The 17,770-nt window shown below is 41.4% G+C and overlaps 1 protein-coding gene across 1 annotated transcript in view; it reads left to right on the forward strand.

Moving 5' to 3' along the window:
* The window catches only part of SGCD (sarcoglycan delta), a 409,632-nt gene that overhangs the window by 246,811 nt on the left and 145,051 nt on the right, over positions 1–17,770 (forward strand). Inside the window, exon 4 of the mRNA XM_065873387.1 lies at positions 17,168–17,255. Coding sequence (XP_065729459.1) covers positions 17,168–17,255 — 88 coding nt within the window. The remainder of the gene's footprint in view (positions 1–17,167; positions 17,256–17,770) is intronic.

Below are 17,770 nucleotides of genomic sequence, written 5' to 3' on the forward strand. Positions count from 1 at the left end.
CCTAGACACACATGCTATGCAGGACACTCTTCTTGTCCTTACTGTTTCTACACGTTGAGTTCTTACTGTTTACTAGGCACTGTGCTGTATGTCTTGCGTATGTTATTTTACTAGTCACAGCAACCTATGAGGTGGGTACTTTTCTCCCTCCACTGTATAGGTGAGGTGACTCAGACACAGAGAGGTTAAGTGGCACACTTGCGTTCACCGCACTGGTGAATAGAAGAGCCATGGTCAGCTCATCTTCCTAAAATGAGGCTCTTAAGCACCATGGACAAGCAGAAATGTTTCACGTCCTCATAACTCTGGCAGTATGTTGGGGCTGACAGAGCTCATCAGCCATCAACATCAGTGACCTCTAATACCCTTTTAAATATATATATATATTTAAAGGTACAAGCATGATGCTAAATTCCTTACCTGTGCTATTTTAGTTAATCCTTCCAGCTCTGTAAGGGAGCTACTGTTATTATCCCCATTTTTCACGTAATTAGCCCCATTTTTCCAGTTGAGAAGACCCAGGCTGTGTGGTCTAGGGCTCCTAGCTCAGAAATGTCAAAGCTAGGTCTCAGCCGAGGGCTGTGTAGCCCCAAAGCCAGACACAACCACAATAGCACAGCACAAGGAAAGGCTCGAGTGACCCAGGGTTTAGGAGTCTGGAGGTGGTTGGATTGTTTCTGTGTCACTGGGACTGATTTGTTAAGAGGCAAAGCCTCCGTCGAGTCCATCAGCATCGGGCTGGGCATATATCTTCCAACACAAATCACATCGCAACTCTCCTACTACATAAACTGGGCGTAAGCGGCAACTGGCTTTCTATCCACGTCAGCGACGCCAGCCCCCCTTGCGCTCGCTTCTCTCTGAAGGGCTCACATCATCTTTACCCGGACTGGTCCTCAGAGATGCTTTTTGCCTTCTTAGCGGGCCATGCACCGTTCTGTGAAAGGCCAAGATCCAAAGCAAAAGGCCCCATTGTTGGAGGGAAGAACTTACAAACAGAGCTAAGGAATGTGTGGGGACAGCCACAAAGCTGGACTTGTTTTTTCTTTATTTTGTTTTTTAACATCTTTATTGGAGTTAATTGCTTTACAATGCTGTGTTAGTTTCTGCTTTATAACAAAGTGAATCAGCTATACATATATCCCCGTATCCCCTCCCTCTCGCATCTCCCACCCTCCCTATCCCAACCCTCTCGGTGTTCACAAAGCACCGAGCTGATCTCCCTGTGCTATGCGGCTGCTTCCCACTAGCTATCTGTTTTACATTTGGTAGTGTATATATGTCCATGTCACTCTCTCACTTCGTCCCAGCTTCCCCTTCCCCCCTCCCCGTGTCCTCAAGTCCATTCTCTACGTCTGCGTCACAAAGCCGGACTTGCGCTCCTAGGTCTGGGGATGCTCTTGGGCCACTGCAAGGACACCACGTGTGGAAGAGACCTGTTTGCAAATATGACCCAAAGCCAGGCAAGTTTGGCCTCCAGAGTTTCTGTAGCAAAGAACAGGAGTGGAAGAGTTTTTACCTGTTGCTTTCTGTGTTAGGAAAAACAAACTTCTGTGAGAAAAACTTATCCTAACCTTGGTGCTTGTTGGGTTTTAATGCTGTCATATTGGAATCAGCTTGACCTCTTGTGGAAAAGATGGAGCTGCTTCCTTGCACTGTGGGATCTTTGTATTTATTGGCTTTCTCAGAACCCTGGTCATGTCTCCCTTCCCCTCCATGAAGATTGCCCTAACTATGCCAGCCAGTACTGAAGACTTTCTTTAATTACAACTCTTACACTTTCTGCTTAGGCTACACCTCCCACAGCAATAGAACAGGGGGAAAGTCCTCAAGTCTACAGCCCTGAGTTCTCTCCTTCTGCCATTTACCGGCATGCAAGCCTGGGCAAGTCATGCCCCACACCTAGCCTGTCTTCTCATCTATAAAGTGGCCAGAACACCTGTTCACTAGGACTATCAACATTAACCAATCTAGCAGGCATTATTGAGAGTCTATCATGTGTCAGCTTCTCTGCTAAGAAGCCGTTTGTTGGTTTTTACAGAGATAAAGTGAGAGATATCTAAGTCCTAACATATGTTTGTAAAGCAACTAGTAACATACCGTTTCCCCACATGGGTCCTCCCATGTTTTCTGTCAACATGTATTTTAAGAAAAAAAAAGTTATAGGATTAAGTAGATTTTAAAACTCCTATAGGTACACAACAGTAAGCAGATTATGTTGATGGGGGACTTGTTAGAGCTGATGATAGACTAACAAGTACTCTGCAGCTAAAAGGTAGAGGAAGTAATGTTGAATTTCCTGAGTTTTTTTCCCCCCCACAGAACCTTTTTGGTGCAGGTTTTTATTTTATTTTGAAGAATGGCTACTCACCTATTATGGAAAATTTTTCTGCAGAACACTAGGAAGTACCAGAAAGGAGCTTCAGTCAGTTACTGAAGCTAGCATCGTGTTATGTACTGTGAAGATGAAATTGTCACCTGAGATAATGTTAGGAGAGTGCATTGGACATTGTCAGGTGACCCTTCACAGTCTGTCTCTGATGTCATATTGGTTTTGGATTCTTACTTGAATCTTAATGGTATCTTTCCAAATACAGCAAAGGCTCTGGATTACCTCTTACACTGCTGTTACAATTTCTAGCCCTGTGTTGGGTGCATAAAAGGGTAACCAGTTGAGCTCTGACCTTGGCTTCGTCAGCCATGCAGGTATAAAACATCTGCCCCTTTACGCATCCCCAAAGCAATCTCTGTAATAGCTATACTCCCTCAGAATTGAGTCCAGGTTACAATATGTCCCTTTGGGCTCTTTGGTTGGAATGTGGAAGAAGTCATTCTTAGCCAAGGTATCCCAATTGACCCTCAGATCTGACCTTACCCCCAAAGAGGAAAATGTATCAGCATTTTCTTTTCTCCTATGGAGATAGCTACATTTCAGGAACCTTGAGTAGCAAATTAAATTAATTCATAATTTTATGTCTCCTGCTAACTTGTTTATTGTATATGTAATTAGAACCCCTCCCCTCCACCAGCCTTTGGACACACCCACACACATACCCATACACACAGACCAGAAGAACCGCTGACTCTTCCCTTCCTGAGAAGTTTTGTTCAATTCTTTGTAACCTTCAAACTATGAGAAATTTGACGTGAGATGTTACCTTTAAGTTAACGATTGCATTATATGTCTCCCTCTCACAGGATCCCCAATGATGATTTCTAGAGAAAATAGAAAGCAAAATTTAAGCTGCCAGAAAGAATCAACATGAAAATGCACAGATTTCTGTGTGAGTTTTGTCAGCTGAGATAGTTTGTGAACATTTTTCTAAAGGAGCTTTTAGTATTCATTGTGGATGTGCAGTGGAACTTAAAAGATAGGATGTAGGGTGGAAAGAAATGCCAACTCTACACCTCAGTGTATCAGACTCTGAAGCAGTTCATACTTAGCATGTCCCAAGCTGAGTTCTTAAGTCCCCAACCTCCCTCCTACCAGACTCTCCCCTCAAATATTCTCTCTCTCCCCCACTGTTCTCTGTCTCAGTAAATGGCCTACAACCTCTCCAGTTGCCAAGAAACATAAGAGCCATCCTGGACTCTTCCCCTTCCTTGTTACCAACCCCAATCAGTCACCAATTCTAAGATAGATATGTTTAACCTTTCTGCTCATCTTCCCTACTCCCACTGCAGTTCTAGCTGCCATCCTTTCTCACCTGGATGACAGCAGTAGTTTCTCACCTGGTTTCTCCCATCAAGCGTTGCCTCTTTCTTGTCAGTCCTCACAAGGTAGCCAGAGTGACCATGTTTAGATGAAAATCAGCTCCAGTTACGGCGCTGCTTAAAACCCTTTGATGACTTCCCACTTCTGGAGAAAGTCCAGTATCGTTTAAATGGCATCTGAGAGCAAAGAAGGAAGATGGATCTATCAGATATTTAGATGTACCATAGACCATAGAAATAGAAGAGTACAGTATTGACGCCAGAACAGACAGATGGTAGAACAGACTAGAAGGCTCTGACACAGACTCGTGTATATTTGGAGAGTAGTATAGGATAGTGGTGGCACCACGTATTGGCAGGGAAAATAACAATCTCTTGGTAGAGAGCGTTAAGGAAAATGACTTCCATTTGTATTCCCACCTAAACTGTATACAAAAGTAGATTCCAACGGCAATGAAGACTTAGTATGAGAAGTGAAACTCAAATGTGAGTAGAAAAGAATATGAAAAAAGAACTAAGGCAGGAAAGGATTTCTTTATGAAACCCCAAGGAACCATCCTTAAGGAGAAACAAATGAGTTTTCTTACATCAAAGTCAAACATTCCCATTTATCAGAGGACAGCATGGGCTGAGTTAGCAAAGCTGATGGCAGACTTGGGGGACATGTTTTCCCTCTCCCCGTTGATCTTTAAGCTCCATCTACATTTTCCTTTCTCTCTGTCCCTTAAATATACCAAGCTCCCTCCTGCCTCAGGGCTGGTATACATGTCTGTCACTGTCTGAAAAGTTCTTTCTCCTCTGGTTTAGTTAATTCCCATTCACACCTATGATCTCAGCCAAAATGCCTCTCCCTTAGGAAGACCTTTGTTGACTGCTCAGATTAGGACAGGTTTTCCTTGCACGTGTGCTCATTTCAACTTCTACTTCCTGTTCATTGTACTCGTTGTAATCGCAATTATATAATCTTTTACGGAACTCTTAACTTCATGTCCATCCTCCCTACTAGGGGTGGTAAGCTCCAGGAGAGCAGAGGCTACCTGCTCAGTACATAGCACAGTGCTTTATGCCTAGAAGATATCTTTAAAATGTTAATGGAATGAACAAATGACAATTGAAAGAGGGCATATTCCATACCACGTGCCAGATGGGTGCTACAAGCCCGGGGAACGGGCTTAATTTAACCCTTAGGTCAGCAAGAATTGGGGATAACGATGTGTGCCCCTGCTTCTCTCCCTGTCGTGTGAAGTCTCAACATCTCAACTCTCATTTGTATCACCTACGGTTCCTTGCACTCAGTAGGTGGTGAACAAGTATTTGTTGACTACAGGTCTATACTGCCTCCTCCCAGCACTCTCAGTTTTCTGTGTTTACACTATCACATCAGCCATGCTTAATGGCTTGCCTTTTGAAAACTCTCTTTGAGAGTTGATGTCAGCCTTCATTTATTTACTTCTTTTGTTGACAACTCTCACTCTCAGTTGACTCTTAATTTGATCTGAGTATTCAGTTATTCAGCAAATATTGATTGAAAGCCTAGTGAGTGTGCCAGGAATGTGCCAGACACTAGGAAAGCTGGCCGTCCCCTTCCAGATTTTTTTAAAAATATTTATTTATTTATTTGGCTGTGTCAGGTCATAGTTGTGGCGCGTGGGCTTAGTTGCTCCGTGGCATGTAGGATCTTCCCGGACCAGGGCTCGAATCCGTGTCCCCTGCATTGGCGGGCGGATTCTTAACCACTGTGCCACCAGGGAAGCCCTTTGTCATGTTTTTAAAAGGATCAATTCAGGGGGCTTCCCTGGTGGCGCAGTGGTTGAGAGTCCGCCTGCCGATGCAGGGGACGCGGGTTCGTGCCCCGGTCCGGGAAGATCCCACATGCCGCGGAGCGGCTGGGCCCGTGAGCCATGGCCGCTGAGCCTGCGCGTCCGGAGGATCAATTCAGAGACAACTAAAGCATCCTATTTACAATAATAATGGTAATGGAGACATTGGATGCCTGCTGAGGATAAGCTTACAAACTACCTTTTGGGATGATTCTAATGACAAATACAAGTTTGTGTCGGTTTGATTTTTCTAGTCATATCAAGAGTTACTATTAGAAGTAGACTCACAGACATAGAGAACAGACTTGTGGTTGCCAAGGGGGCAGGGGGGAGGGAAGGATTGGAAGTTTAGGGTTAGCAGGTGCAAACTGATATATATAGAATAGGTAAACAATAAGGTCCTACTGTATGTCACAGGGAAGTATACTCAATATCTTGTGATAAACCATAATGGAAAAGAATACAGAAAAGAATGTATGTGTATGTATAACTGAATCACTTTGCTGTACAGCAGAAATTAACACAACATTGTAAATCAACTATACTTCAACTAAAAAAAAAAAAGAATATTATTTAGTGAACATTGATCACTACAGCCAGTACATTGTGATTCCTACCACAAAGAAGCTGGCAACTTCTGACTACCCTGTTTTCTGGAAGCTGACCAGGGGAGAATGATAGCGTATAAGGAGCCGTGCATAGAGAACTGGCTGAGAGAGGCCCGTGCACTCTTGTTTATTTTAGTATTCCTAAAGATAGAATCCCATGGAAATAAATTTGTTTAGGGGAGAATTTTCTAGTAACATGATCCACCCCAGAGCGAAATCACATGTCCATGATGTATTAAGCTTCCTGCCTTCGCAGAGATGAGTGCCTTTCTGAGGTCTCTTCCTAAAGTTCTAGATCTTGGAATTTGGCAGCCTAATATAGCTTTCCAAAAAAAAACACTGAAAAATTTTTTTGAAAGGTTTAAATATACAGACAAGTTGTAAAGATGATGCAGAGCATTCTTGTATATCTCATAGCCAGTCTCCTCTGTTACTAGTATAGAACATTGGTATGGTACTTTTGTCACAGTTAATGAACCAATACTGACACATTATTACTAACTAAAATATATCCTTTTAGTTTTTATGTAATGTCCTTTTAATATCCAAGGATCTCATCCAGGATACCACATTATGTTTATTTGTTTCTTTAGGTTCTACTTGGCTGTGACAGTTTCTCAGACTCTCCTTGGTTTTGAAGCCCTTACCATTTTGAGGAGTACTGGTCAGGTGTTTTGCAAAATGACCCTCAATTAAGATTTGTCTAATGTTTTTCTCATAATTAGACGGGGGTGATGGGTTTTTAAGAGGAAGACCACAGAGGTAAAGTGTCCCTCTCTTCACATTTTTCAAGGGTGTATACTATCAACATGATTTATCACTGTTAATGTTGACCTTCATCACCTGGCTGAAGGGGTGTTTGTCAGATTTCTCCACTATGATGTTCCTATTCCCTATTTCATGCTGTATTCTTCAAAAGGAAGTCACTATGTGCAATCCATCTTTAAGGAGTAGAGAATTAACTATGAAAATTGTTTGGAATTCTTCTACATAGGAGGTTTGTTTTCTTTTCTGTTCCATTTATCTATTTAATCATTTATGTATATCAGAATGGACTCATGGATATTTATTTCATGTCTTGGGTTATAATTCAGTGCTACAGTATTTATTTTGTTGTTCACATTGTTCCAGCTTGGCCATTGGGAGCTCTTTAAGTTTGTCTCCTATGTCCCTTTGACATGCTCCCCCATAATTGTGGGGTGTTTTTCTGTTTGTTTTTTTATTTGTTTTTGAACACTTCATTCCTTTCTGGCACCGCAAGATGTTCCAGGCACATCTTTCATATTTCTTGCCCCTGTCCTAGAATCAGTTGTTTTCCAAGAAGCCCTCCTGCTATAGGTTTTGTCTGTTTCCTTGTCATAGTTTATGTAGCATTTTGGTAGCCACTGTGCTAGGCCCTTGACATATACTGTCTTTTTTAATCCTCATATCCACACCGTTAGGTAGCCTTTAACTTCATTTTGTAAATATAGAAAGTGAGTCTCAAAGAGTATAAATGATTTACCCAACACCACACAGTTACTAAAAGTAGAGTTATGATTCAAGCCCAAATCTGACTCCAAAGCTCACACTCTAAACTGTTACTCCACAGGCCGGGCTCCCCTGTGTTCTCAGTCAGCATTAGGTGGATACTATGCTATTGTGAATTGCTGTGCCTTTTTGTTAGGAGGATAAGGCAGAAGCCAGCAAAATTCTCCTGTGGCAAGATGGCTCAGGATTCCAGCCCTGCTGATCCCTTCCTTCTCTGAGCTTCATTCCCACTGAGAGTTGAAAGCCTTCCCTGACTGTGGAAGTTGTTTACGTGCTGTCTTGGGGTTTTCTCTCGTTATCTACATTCCCAGATCAGACTCTTAGCTCCTCAGAGGGCAAAGAAAATATATGAAGATAAGTAACTTCAGAACAGGCTGTGTTGATGCGGCTGGCATCAAAAGCAAATATTAAAACCTGTGCCCTTCATACCGGGAGAGCATAGATCTTGATGGAAGGAATGTTGCCTTGTTGTCATGGTTATTTTCCATTGACTCAGTCTCCTGCTGGTCAAGGAGCTACTCCAACACAAAGGTCGTACGTACCTTTCCTATTCTCCAGGGCCAAGGACAATATATAACATGTTCTAGACACTCAGTATATACAAAATGCGTAAGAGAAGCTCTTGGGTCCTGGACTAGACACTATTTGCTCTTGAATTACACACAAGTTTAACCTGCTTTTTCCACTTAGGAAGGCAGAAGTAAGAGGTGGCTCTAGAGATAGACAGATTGATGGCAGTGAAAAATGATAAGTCTGCTTCATTCAGAAACCCCATTCAAAAAGACAGTAAATGGAAAAGAAAACTGAAAAGGAATAAACTTACATGGGCATAGAGAAAGAGAAAAAAACGATGGAAAGGGCTGATGGAAAGTGGGTCGATGAGAGGGGGCTGACCTGGCAGAGCTGGAGTCTACAAATGTGCAGTGAAGGAAGCAAAATAAATAAATAAATAGAGTGAGAGAGGATCCATGATACAGAGCCCCAGAAAGGCTCTGGAAATAGATGTCCCTGATGAATTGAGAGCCACTGTCCAGAATGAATGGAACAGGGTTACTTACCCACAAAGCACTTGAGGCACAGTGCCTAGGGCCAACAACAGTCATGATGCACTCTGGAGTGAGGCTGACATAAAGGACTGGTTGGAAGATCTGCATAAATGCCAGTTAAACTCAGCATCTATACCCAGATCCCATCCCCAATTGACCCAGCTAGGAAGTACCTCTTCCCAGCCTAGCAGAAGATAGGAGGATTGTTATCTACAAAGTTAAACCATCCAGAAGTATTGAAAAGCCTTCTCTAAATAGAAAGGAGGCAAAAATCTGTAGGAGAGAGAAAATTGCAACTGGAAAATAAATCACTTAAATGAGTCAGTACATAGGTTTAAAAAAAATTTTGTGTGTGAAAGTGATAATTAGCTGTTTTGATGATTAACTGTTTTGATTAACTGATTTGCTGTTCATTAACAATGAACAGCAAAAGGGTAAACATGAAGTTGTTAAAGAGGAAATAAAAATCCTAAAATGCTGGGGAGGGTAGTAAGAAAATGTGGATATTTAAAAAAATGTGTTTGAGCCTATATTACTATCAGTCTAAAGCAAGTAAATATAATAATGGGTTAACATACTTGAAAAACAAAACTACAAATCGAAAACATACAACAGATTCACAAAAACTAGAAAGAAGAGAACTCAAGTATAGTACAGAAGAAAACCATCAAACCACAAAAGGAAAAACAAAAAGAAAGGAACAAAGAAGAAATACAAAATCAACTGGAAAACTGGGTTCAAAATGGCAATAAACACATACCTATCAATAATTATCTTAAATGTCAATGGACTAGGTGCTCCTATCAAAAGCCATAAAGTGGCAGATTGGATAATAATATTCTGCCTACAAGAGACCCACTTTAGGGCAAAGGACACACGTAGATTGAAAGTGAAGGGATGGAAAAAGATATTTCATGCAAATGGAAATGACAAGAAAGCAGGGTTAACAATACTCATATCAGACAAAATAGACTTTAAAACAAAGACCATAAAGATAAAAAAGGACACTATATAATGATAAAAGGATCAATATGAGAATAGGGCATTACAGTCATTGACATATAGCACCCACTATAGGAGCACCTAAATACATAAAACAAATACTAACAAGCCTGAAGGGAGAAATTGATGGGAACACAAAAATAGTAGGAGACTTTAACAGCCCACTCACATCTATGGAGAGATGTTCTAGACAGAAAATCAGTAAGGCAACAGAGATCCTAAATGACACAATGAAACAGTTAGACTTAATTAATATTTTCAGGACATTATATCAAAAAAAAGCACCCCATAATACATATTCTTTTCAAATGCATACGGAAGTTCTCTACTATAGATCACATACTAGGACAAAAAACAAGGCTCAAAAAATTTAAGAGGAGAGAAATTATTTCAAGCATCTTTTCTGACCACAGTGGCATGAAACTAGAAATCAACCATAGAAAAAGAAATGAGGAAAAAAAAGATTATTTAGAGACTAAACAACATGCTACTGGAAAACCAGTGGGTCAATGATGAAATTCAAAGAGGAAATTTAAAAATACCTTGAGGCAAATGACAATAAAAACACAACCAAACAAAAATCTGTGGGTTGCAGCAAAAGCGGTACTACGAGGGAAGTTCATAGTGATACAGGCCTTCCTCAAAAAGCAAGAAGAATCTCAAACAACCTAACCAACCACCTAAAAGAATTTAAAAAAAGAAGAGCAAACAAAACCTAAAGTCAGTAGAAGGAAGGAAATGATAAAGATCAAAGAGAAAATAAATAAAATAGAGATTTAAAAAAATAGAATAAAACCAACCAAACCAAGAGCTGATTTTTTGAAAGGGTAAACAAAATCAACAAACCTCTGGCCAGCCTCACCAAGAAGAAAACAGAGAGAACCCAAATAAACAAAATAGGAAATGAAAGAGGAGAAATAACAACTAATAACACAGAAATACAACAACAAAAACCTGTAAGAGAATACTATGATCAATTTTATGCCAACAAATTTGACAACCTAGAAGAAATGAGCAAGTTTCTAGAAACATACAGTCCACTGAAACTAAACAAAGAAGAAATAGACTGATCACTAGAAATGAAATAGAATTTGTCATTAAAAACAAAAAAACTGCCTGAAAACAAAAATCCAGAACCAGATGGCTTCACTGGGGAAGAACTTACACCGTTCCTTCTCAAACTCTTCCAAAAGATTGAAGAAGAGGAAGTACTCCCAAAGTCATTCTATGAAGCCATCACCCTGATATCAAAACCAGGCAAAGACACTACAAAAAAGAAAATCACAGGCAAATATCTTTGATGAATGTATTGGGTTGGCCAAAACGTTCGTTCAGATTATTCCATAGAATGTTATGGAAAAACCTGAACGAACGTTTTGGCCAACCCAATAGATGCAAAAATTCTCAACAAAGTATTAGCAACAAAATCCAACATCACATTAAAAAGATCATACAGCACAGTCAAGTTGGATTCATCCCAGGGTCACAAGGATAGTTCAACCTATGCAAATCAATCAGTGTGACACATTACATCAACAAATGAAAAGACAAAAATCACCTGATCATCTCAATAGGTACAGGAAAAGCATTTGACAAAATTCAGTATTCATTCATGATAAAAACTCTTACCAAAGTGGGTATAGAGGGAACGTATCTCAACATAATAAAAGCTATTTATGACAAACCCACAGCCAACATAATACTCAGTGGTGAAAAGCGGAAAGCCTTCATGCTAAAATCTGGGACATGATAAGGATGCCCACTCTCACTGCTTCTATTCAACACAGTATTACTAGTCCTAGACCCAGCAGTCAGGCAAGAAAAAGAAACAAAATGTATTCATTTTATTTATAGTGAGGTGGATGGATCTAGAGTCTGTCATACAGAGTGAAGTGTCAGAAAGAGAAAAACAGATACCGTATGCTAACACATATATATAGAATCTAAAAAAAATAAAATGGTTCTGAAGAACCTAAGGGCAGGACAGGAATAAAGATGCAGACTTAGAGAATGGACTTGAGGACACGGGGAGGGGGAAGAGTAAGCTGGGACGAAATGAGAAAGTGGCATGCACATATATACACTACCAAATGTAAAATAGATAGCTAGTGGGAAGCAGCCGCGTAGCACAGGGAGATCAGCTCGGTGCTTTGTGACCAGCTGGCAGGGTGGGATAGGGAGGGTGGGAGGGAGACGCAAGAGGGGGTAGATATGGGGATATATGTATATGTATAGCTAATTCACTTTGTTATAAAACAGAAACTAACACACCATTGTAAAGCAATTATACTCCAATAAAGATGTTAAAAAAATAAAAATAAAATGTAAAATTGTCAGTATATGCAGATGATGTGATACTATATAGAGAGAAAACCCGAAAGACTCCACACAGAAACTACTAGAACTGATAAACGAATTTAGCGTGGTAGCAGGATACAAGATTAACATACAGAAATCTGTTGCATTTCTTTGCACTAACAATGAAATGTCAGAAAGAGTTTAGAGAGTTTAGGAATTTAGAGAATTCCTCTTTGATGAAACTAGCCCACAGTTACTGACTGCCCACAGATACTGACATTTGGAGGTTTTCCATTGAATTAGCCAGTTCCCCAATTCCCTGTGGCAAGGTTTACTCTTCCAGAAACCCAGAGTTTCCAAAGAGCATTTTTATTTCGTCTAAGAGAGGGTAGTGTGTCAGTCAAACATAGAAGGGATGGTATAAAATGAAGTTTCAAAAAATAAGAAAATTACAAGTACTGTAGTAAAATTTTTTTTAAAAATCAGCAGAAATATTGGAACTTAAAGCTGAGGTTATTTCCCAGAATATAGAACCTAAAGAAAAAGGATTCAACATCAGGAGGAAAAAAACAAACGTAGAAAATAAAGCATTTTTTTTAAATGAAGCATTTATTGACTCTACGAAAAGAAAAAAAAAGTGTACAAGAAAGAAAAAGGAAATGTAATCAAAGAACATGACTTCGCTCCGCTGTGGACAATATCATGCATAATCATAATAATGTAGATTCTGAATATTGATTTGACCAAAATTGCATGGAAGAGTCCATACCATTGGAGACATTCAGTGGATAACGTCTAAAGTTGATAGATGAGCGATAGCACAGAGTATATTTTGGGCCATGGGTAGGGAAGTACCTGAAGGAGAATCCTGGCAAGTTGAAAGCTCTTGCTTTCAAGGTGGTGAGAGGTATGAACCACTGCTCTTCAATATAAGCTTTGTAGTATTTGATGTTTATGTGGACTGCCTTCATATGAGAACAAATAATACATTTCAAAAAATCAGATACACTGATTTTAAATGTCAGCATGATGGAGCCATTTAGTGTTCAAACAGCCACATGCACACAGTAGTCCCTGGAAAGCATTGTGGGATAAATGATGTTCATTGCAGTGGTCTTGCGTCATCAAGAAAATGTGTGATTCTGTTCTGCATGTTCTGCTCTAGAGAAACAGATACGATGGGGGTTCTTCTCCATCCAAATGCTGCATGCTTTAGTTGTTTGGGGAGAGTCCTGATGTGGAGTGTCCTGATCTCCCAAAGTGGGAGAAATGGTGTGTGTCCCCCTTCCTCATGTCCCAAGCAGCCTCACCCCGTGTCCAGGAGAATCTGGACTGACTGGCCACAGACTGACTTGCTCCGGCCCAGAGCTCTGATAATCATCATCAAACACCCTCGGGTTTGCCAGACTCCTTCATTTCCGCCAGGCGGGGCTGAGCCTCCCTCGGGTTCCCCATAAGCCCCTTGTCCTCGGATGGTTGCCTTGAAGTCATTTAGCGAGAGTCACTGGCCCCAGAGCAGGGTGTCCTGTGGCAGAAACTAACCTCCCCAGGCCCAGAGGCTGCAGTGGTGAGTGGGAGGGAGACAGGAAAGAGAAGCAGCTGAGAGAGCAGAATTTAGCCTCTCCTCAGAAAGTGTTTCCCCTACTGGTTCCGATACCACAGAGACCACAGACGATGCTTCGCTTGGCTGCTGCTTCCTGGTTTAACCTCAGTAAAGCGAGCCAGAGAGCCAAATAAAATGGCCCTGACCCAGCTGAGTCAGAGTTTGTTAACTGGTGGTTTGTGCTTTTTTCCTGGTGATCTTTCTGTTTTCAGGTACTGTGTATGGGAGGTTTATAGCAAGATGTCCCAGGCTAGAATGAGGCTCTTTGTTTAAACCCTCATGTAGCAAAGACTGTTTCCCAGCGTGTTAAGTATCGTAGACCAATTAATGCTATATGTTAATCTTTTGATCTAGCAATAAAAGGGAATGGCTGGCTTTATTTTATCTCTTGCTACAAACCTTGATCAAAGCTGTAGAGATTTTTTTTTTTTTTCTCTCAATAGAATTTTGTGACTATTAAGGGCAGGCAGATACGTTTGAAGATACTGGGATTTGAAAGATAATAGTGAACCGGCCACTAAAGGGAGATCCTTTGAAATCTGGAAACGGAATATTGGGTGTAGAGGATACCCCTGACTTAGTTCACAGATAGGTTATAAGGATTAGGTAATACAAAGAAAGGTCAACCTTTTCCTCCTCCCTTCTTTCCTCCTCCCCCCTCCTCTTCCTCTCTTTCCCCCTCCCCCTCCTCCTGCCTCTGTCACTAACCTGCCCTGTCTGCCCCCTCCCCTAACCCTACCAACTACAGAGGACTTAACTGTGTGCCTGGAACACAGCTCATTACATAGAGAATTTAATAATTTTAATAAGATGTGTCTTTTAATAATTTAATAATAATATGTGCAACATCACATATCAAGAAACTGAGGCTTACAACACTTAAGTTACTTGCCCAAAGCCACCCAACTGGGAGGTGGTAGAGTGGAGATTGGAAACTAGGTAGCTTGACTCCAGGGCTCCTACTGTGTGCGTGGCTCACAGAGAGGGCTCAGTTATGTCAGCCCTGAGCTGCTGCTGCTATCGATGTTGCAGAGAATGAACCACAGAATGATTAAGTGATTTGCTCGAGGTCGCACACTGGTCAGTGGCCATGGAGTTTATCCAGTTGTCTGATTCCGGGTCACCCCTCTCTCTGCAGTGCCAGGTTGCTCAATATATGAAGAGTTAGTGCTTTAACTTCTAGAAACCTATATCCTCCTAGGCAGGTTCCAGGCTCTGAATTCTCACATTGCTTGAATTGTTCGTAAGTTTGAAGTAGCACAGTTAAGCCCTGCCAGAAACAATGGCAAAGAAACTATTTTAGGTTAATATCTGTTTCCTAATGGATGGGAGAAAAAAAAAAAAAAACTGTGTCAATATTAGATTCAATGTATTTCTTCTTCCCTGATCCAAGTAATAAGCAAAAACCAAAACAGAACTAAAAAACCTTTATTCATCAGGCAAAATTTTAATTTCAAGCTACGGGGGGGGGAGGGGCACAGTGAATCAGTGGTTGCCTAGATGTGGCAGAAGTTCCCTCTCTTCTCAACAACAGGACAAGAGCTCTCACCCAAGGTTAACTGGTTTCTCAGGGCTTGAGCGGGTCAGTTATCCGTTTATCCATTTCATCAGTTAACCTCGGGTGAGAGGGACCGTGGCTCTAGACCATCAGTGTGTGGAAAACGCCTTGGTGGTGGCCGCCCCATCCGTCTTCTCCGCTTGTGAAAACTACCTCAGACCTTGGCCCGAGCTGCCCGTCAGCACAGCTCTGCCACTCCACCGTCTGCAGGCCCTGGGCTGGGCCCATGAATCACCTGTTTTCGAAGAAAAAAGACATAAGACAGTCAGCCCACAACCGTCCTCGTTTTCTCATTCCATCTTCGGAAAAGCCTATCTACATTCTGTTCCAGGTTCAGCTCCACATAATCATCCCCTTTGCGTCTCACTCCACAGCCTTAAGCCAGGAACAGTCTCACCCTTCAGGAAGGTTCCCGCACACTGCTGCTCTCTTACCACCCTTACGGTCCTCTGCCTGGTATTGTAGGTGTGTGTGCTGCGTCACTGTCCCCACTGGAATGTAAGACTTTGAAGGGTAAGAGGGTCTTTCCTATCTTCATTTTCCTGACAACTCATGGCGCAAAGGTTTTTCTGTATTTGGGACTCAATTCATAGTGGTTTAACTGAATTTTCAGGCAGGTACATGCCATGTGGTAACGAGGGTTTGGAAAGACAAGGATGACCACCTACATTCTTCTTCCTAATAACCATCTGGTTACTGACACGTTTTGTCAGAGATTCGTCCTTTTGTTTATGGCTTTAGTTTACTCCAAGAAAGGAAGAATGTCTAAGCTGGGGGTTGGCAAAATATGGCCTATGGGCTACATCCAGCCCTCTGCCTGTTCTCATCTGGCCAGTGAACTGAGATAGTTTCTACATTTCTAAATGTTTGGTGGGGGAAAGACAGGGGGAGGAAGAGTAATATTTTATGGCAAAATAAGATTATATTAAGTTTAAAATGATATGAAATCAAAATGTCATTATCCACGAAGAAAGTTTTACTGGAATACAGCCCTCCCTGTTTGTCTGTGTATTGTCTGTGGCTCATTTGCACTAAAGCAGAAGATTTGAATAGTTAACACACAGATGATATGTCCCACAAAACCTAAAATATTTATTATCAGGCCCTTTATAGAAAAAGTGTGCCAGCCTCTGTTCCGAGTCATTCTCAGAAATGTCTGCCACCATGTGGAAGGGGGATCAGGTGCCCTTTTTTATTAAAGGGAGATGGGTTGAAGGCAGAGGATGCCTGGAGGAAAAGAAATCTGGAGAAAGAAAAGGAAGAAAGGGGAGGCAGAGGCCACCTTGGAGATGCTGGATCCTCCTGGGTTTTGTATCCATGCGTGGCAAACATTCTACAAAAAGATTTCCATCTTTCTGAGGAGCACCTGGATTGTCACAGCCAGTGGACCTGCTGGAGGGGAAAACCTGGAGTGTTTTCCACAAGCATTTTCCTCTCCACTAAGGACTCTTCATAGTTCTTTGGAGAAATTGTGAACTAGAAAGGGTGAGAGTAGGAGATTATCATTCACTCCTGATCATTCCGTGTACCAGAGCTAACTAACATCTACAGTAAGATCTAAAGGGCTCTGTGTCCTTGTTGTCTTTGATTCAGCAAATGTGTGTGTGTGTGTGTGTGTGTGTGTGTGTGTGTGTGTGTGTGTGTATGTATGAAATCTCTTTGGAGTGTGTCTGTCTATCTGTGTGTCTCTTTGGGGAAAATCCATTCTGATTGAATGCCAATTAATTATCATGTATGTGGGGATCATTAAACATTTAGAATTTTCAAAGAAAGATACATCAATTAGAACTTGGCTAAGATCAGCTCAGCCCCATGGAGAGTGGGGATTACAGTTTTGTTTAGAAATCTGCTGCTACCATATATAAAATATATAAACAGTAAGACCTACTGTATAGCACAGAGAACTATACTCAATATCTTGTAACAACCTATAATGAAAAATAAATCTGCTGCCATTTTCACATGTTTCTCTAATTTTCTTATTACAGGGTAACGCCCTGTACTTCAAATCTGCCAGAAATGTTACAGTGAACATCCTCAACGAACAGACTAAAGTCCTAACTCGGCTGATAACAGGTAAGAAAAGAAAGAACTTAGCAGTGTCTGGTCCACGGTAAGCGCTCAAAAAACATACAATGGAAGGTTGAATGAAACACCACGTGATGTATCTAAAGAAGGGAAAGTCTGCTCGCACATTTTACACTGTCGGAAAAGAGAACAAAGCATGTGTTCCCTGATGCTACTCAAGGGCAGAGTCTCATCCTATACACACGTTTAACTTAGGCAAATCTGATGATACTCGTTTCGGCGGTGGGGAAGAAGAATAAACTGTTTTTCACGTAGCATGGCCCCTAAACACCAGCTGCTTCAGCTGGTGCTCAACCACAGGAAAGCTCTCTGCTCCAGTGCCAGAGGAAAAGCTGGCTGTGTTGTATTAACTGGAAGAGAGCACAGTATACACAGAACCGTGCACGTGATACTTTATGGATTGTAAAAGGGATTTGTAGGGATAGTTTGAATCCATGCCACGTTGGCCGTACGTGCTGACTTTGAACCTAGCTCAATTGCGAGATGCAGATGTACCCTGACTG

Source organism: Phocoena phocoena, chromosome 3, assembly GCF_963924675.1.
Source record: "Phocoena phocoena chromosome 3, mPhoPho1.1, whole genome shotgun sequence".
Classification (NCBI taxonomy): domain Eukaryota; kingdom Metazoa; phylum Chordata; class Mammalia; order Artiodactyla; family Phocoenidae; genus Phocoena; species Phocoena phocoena.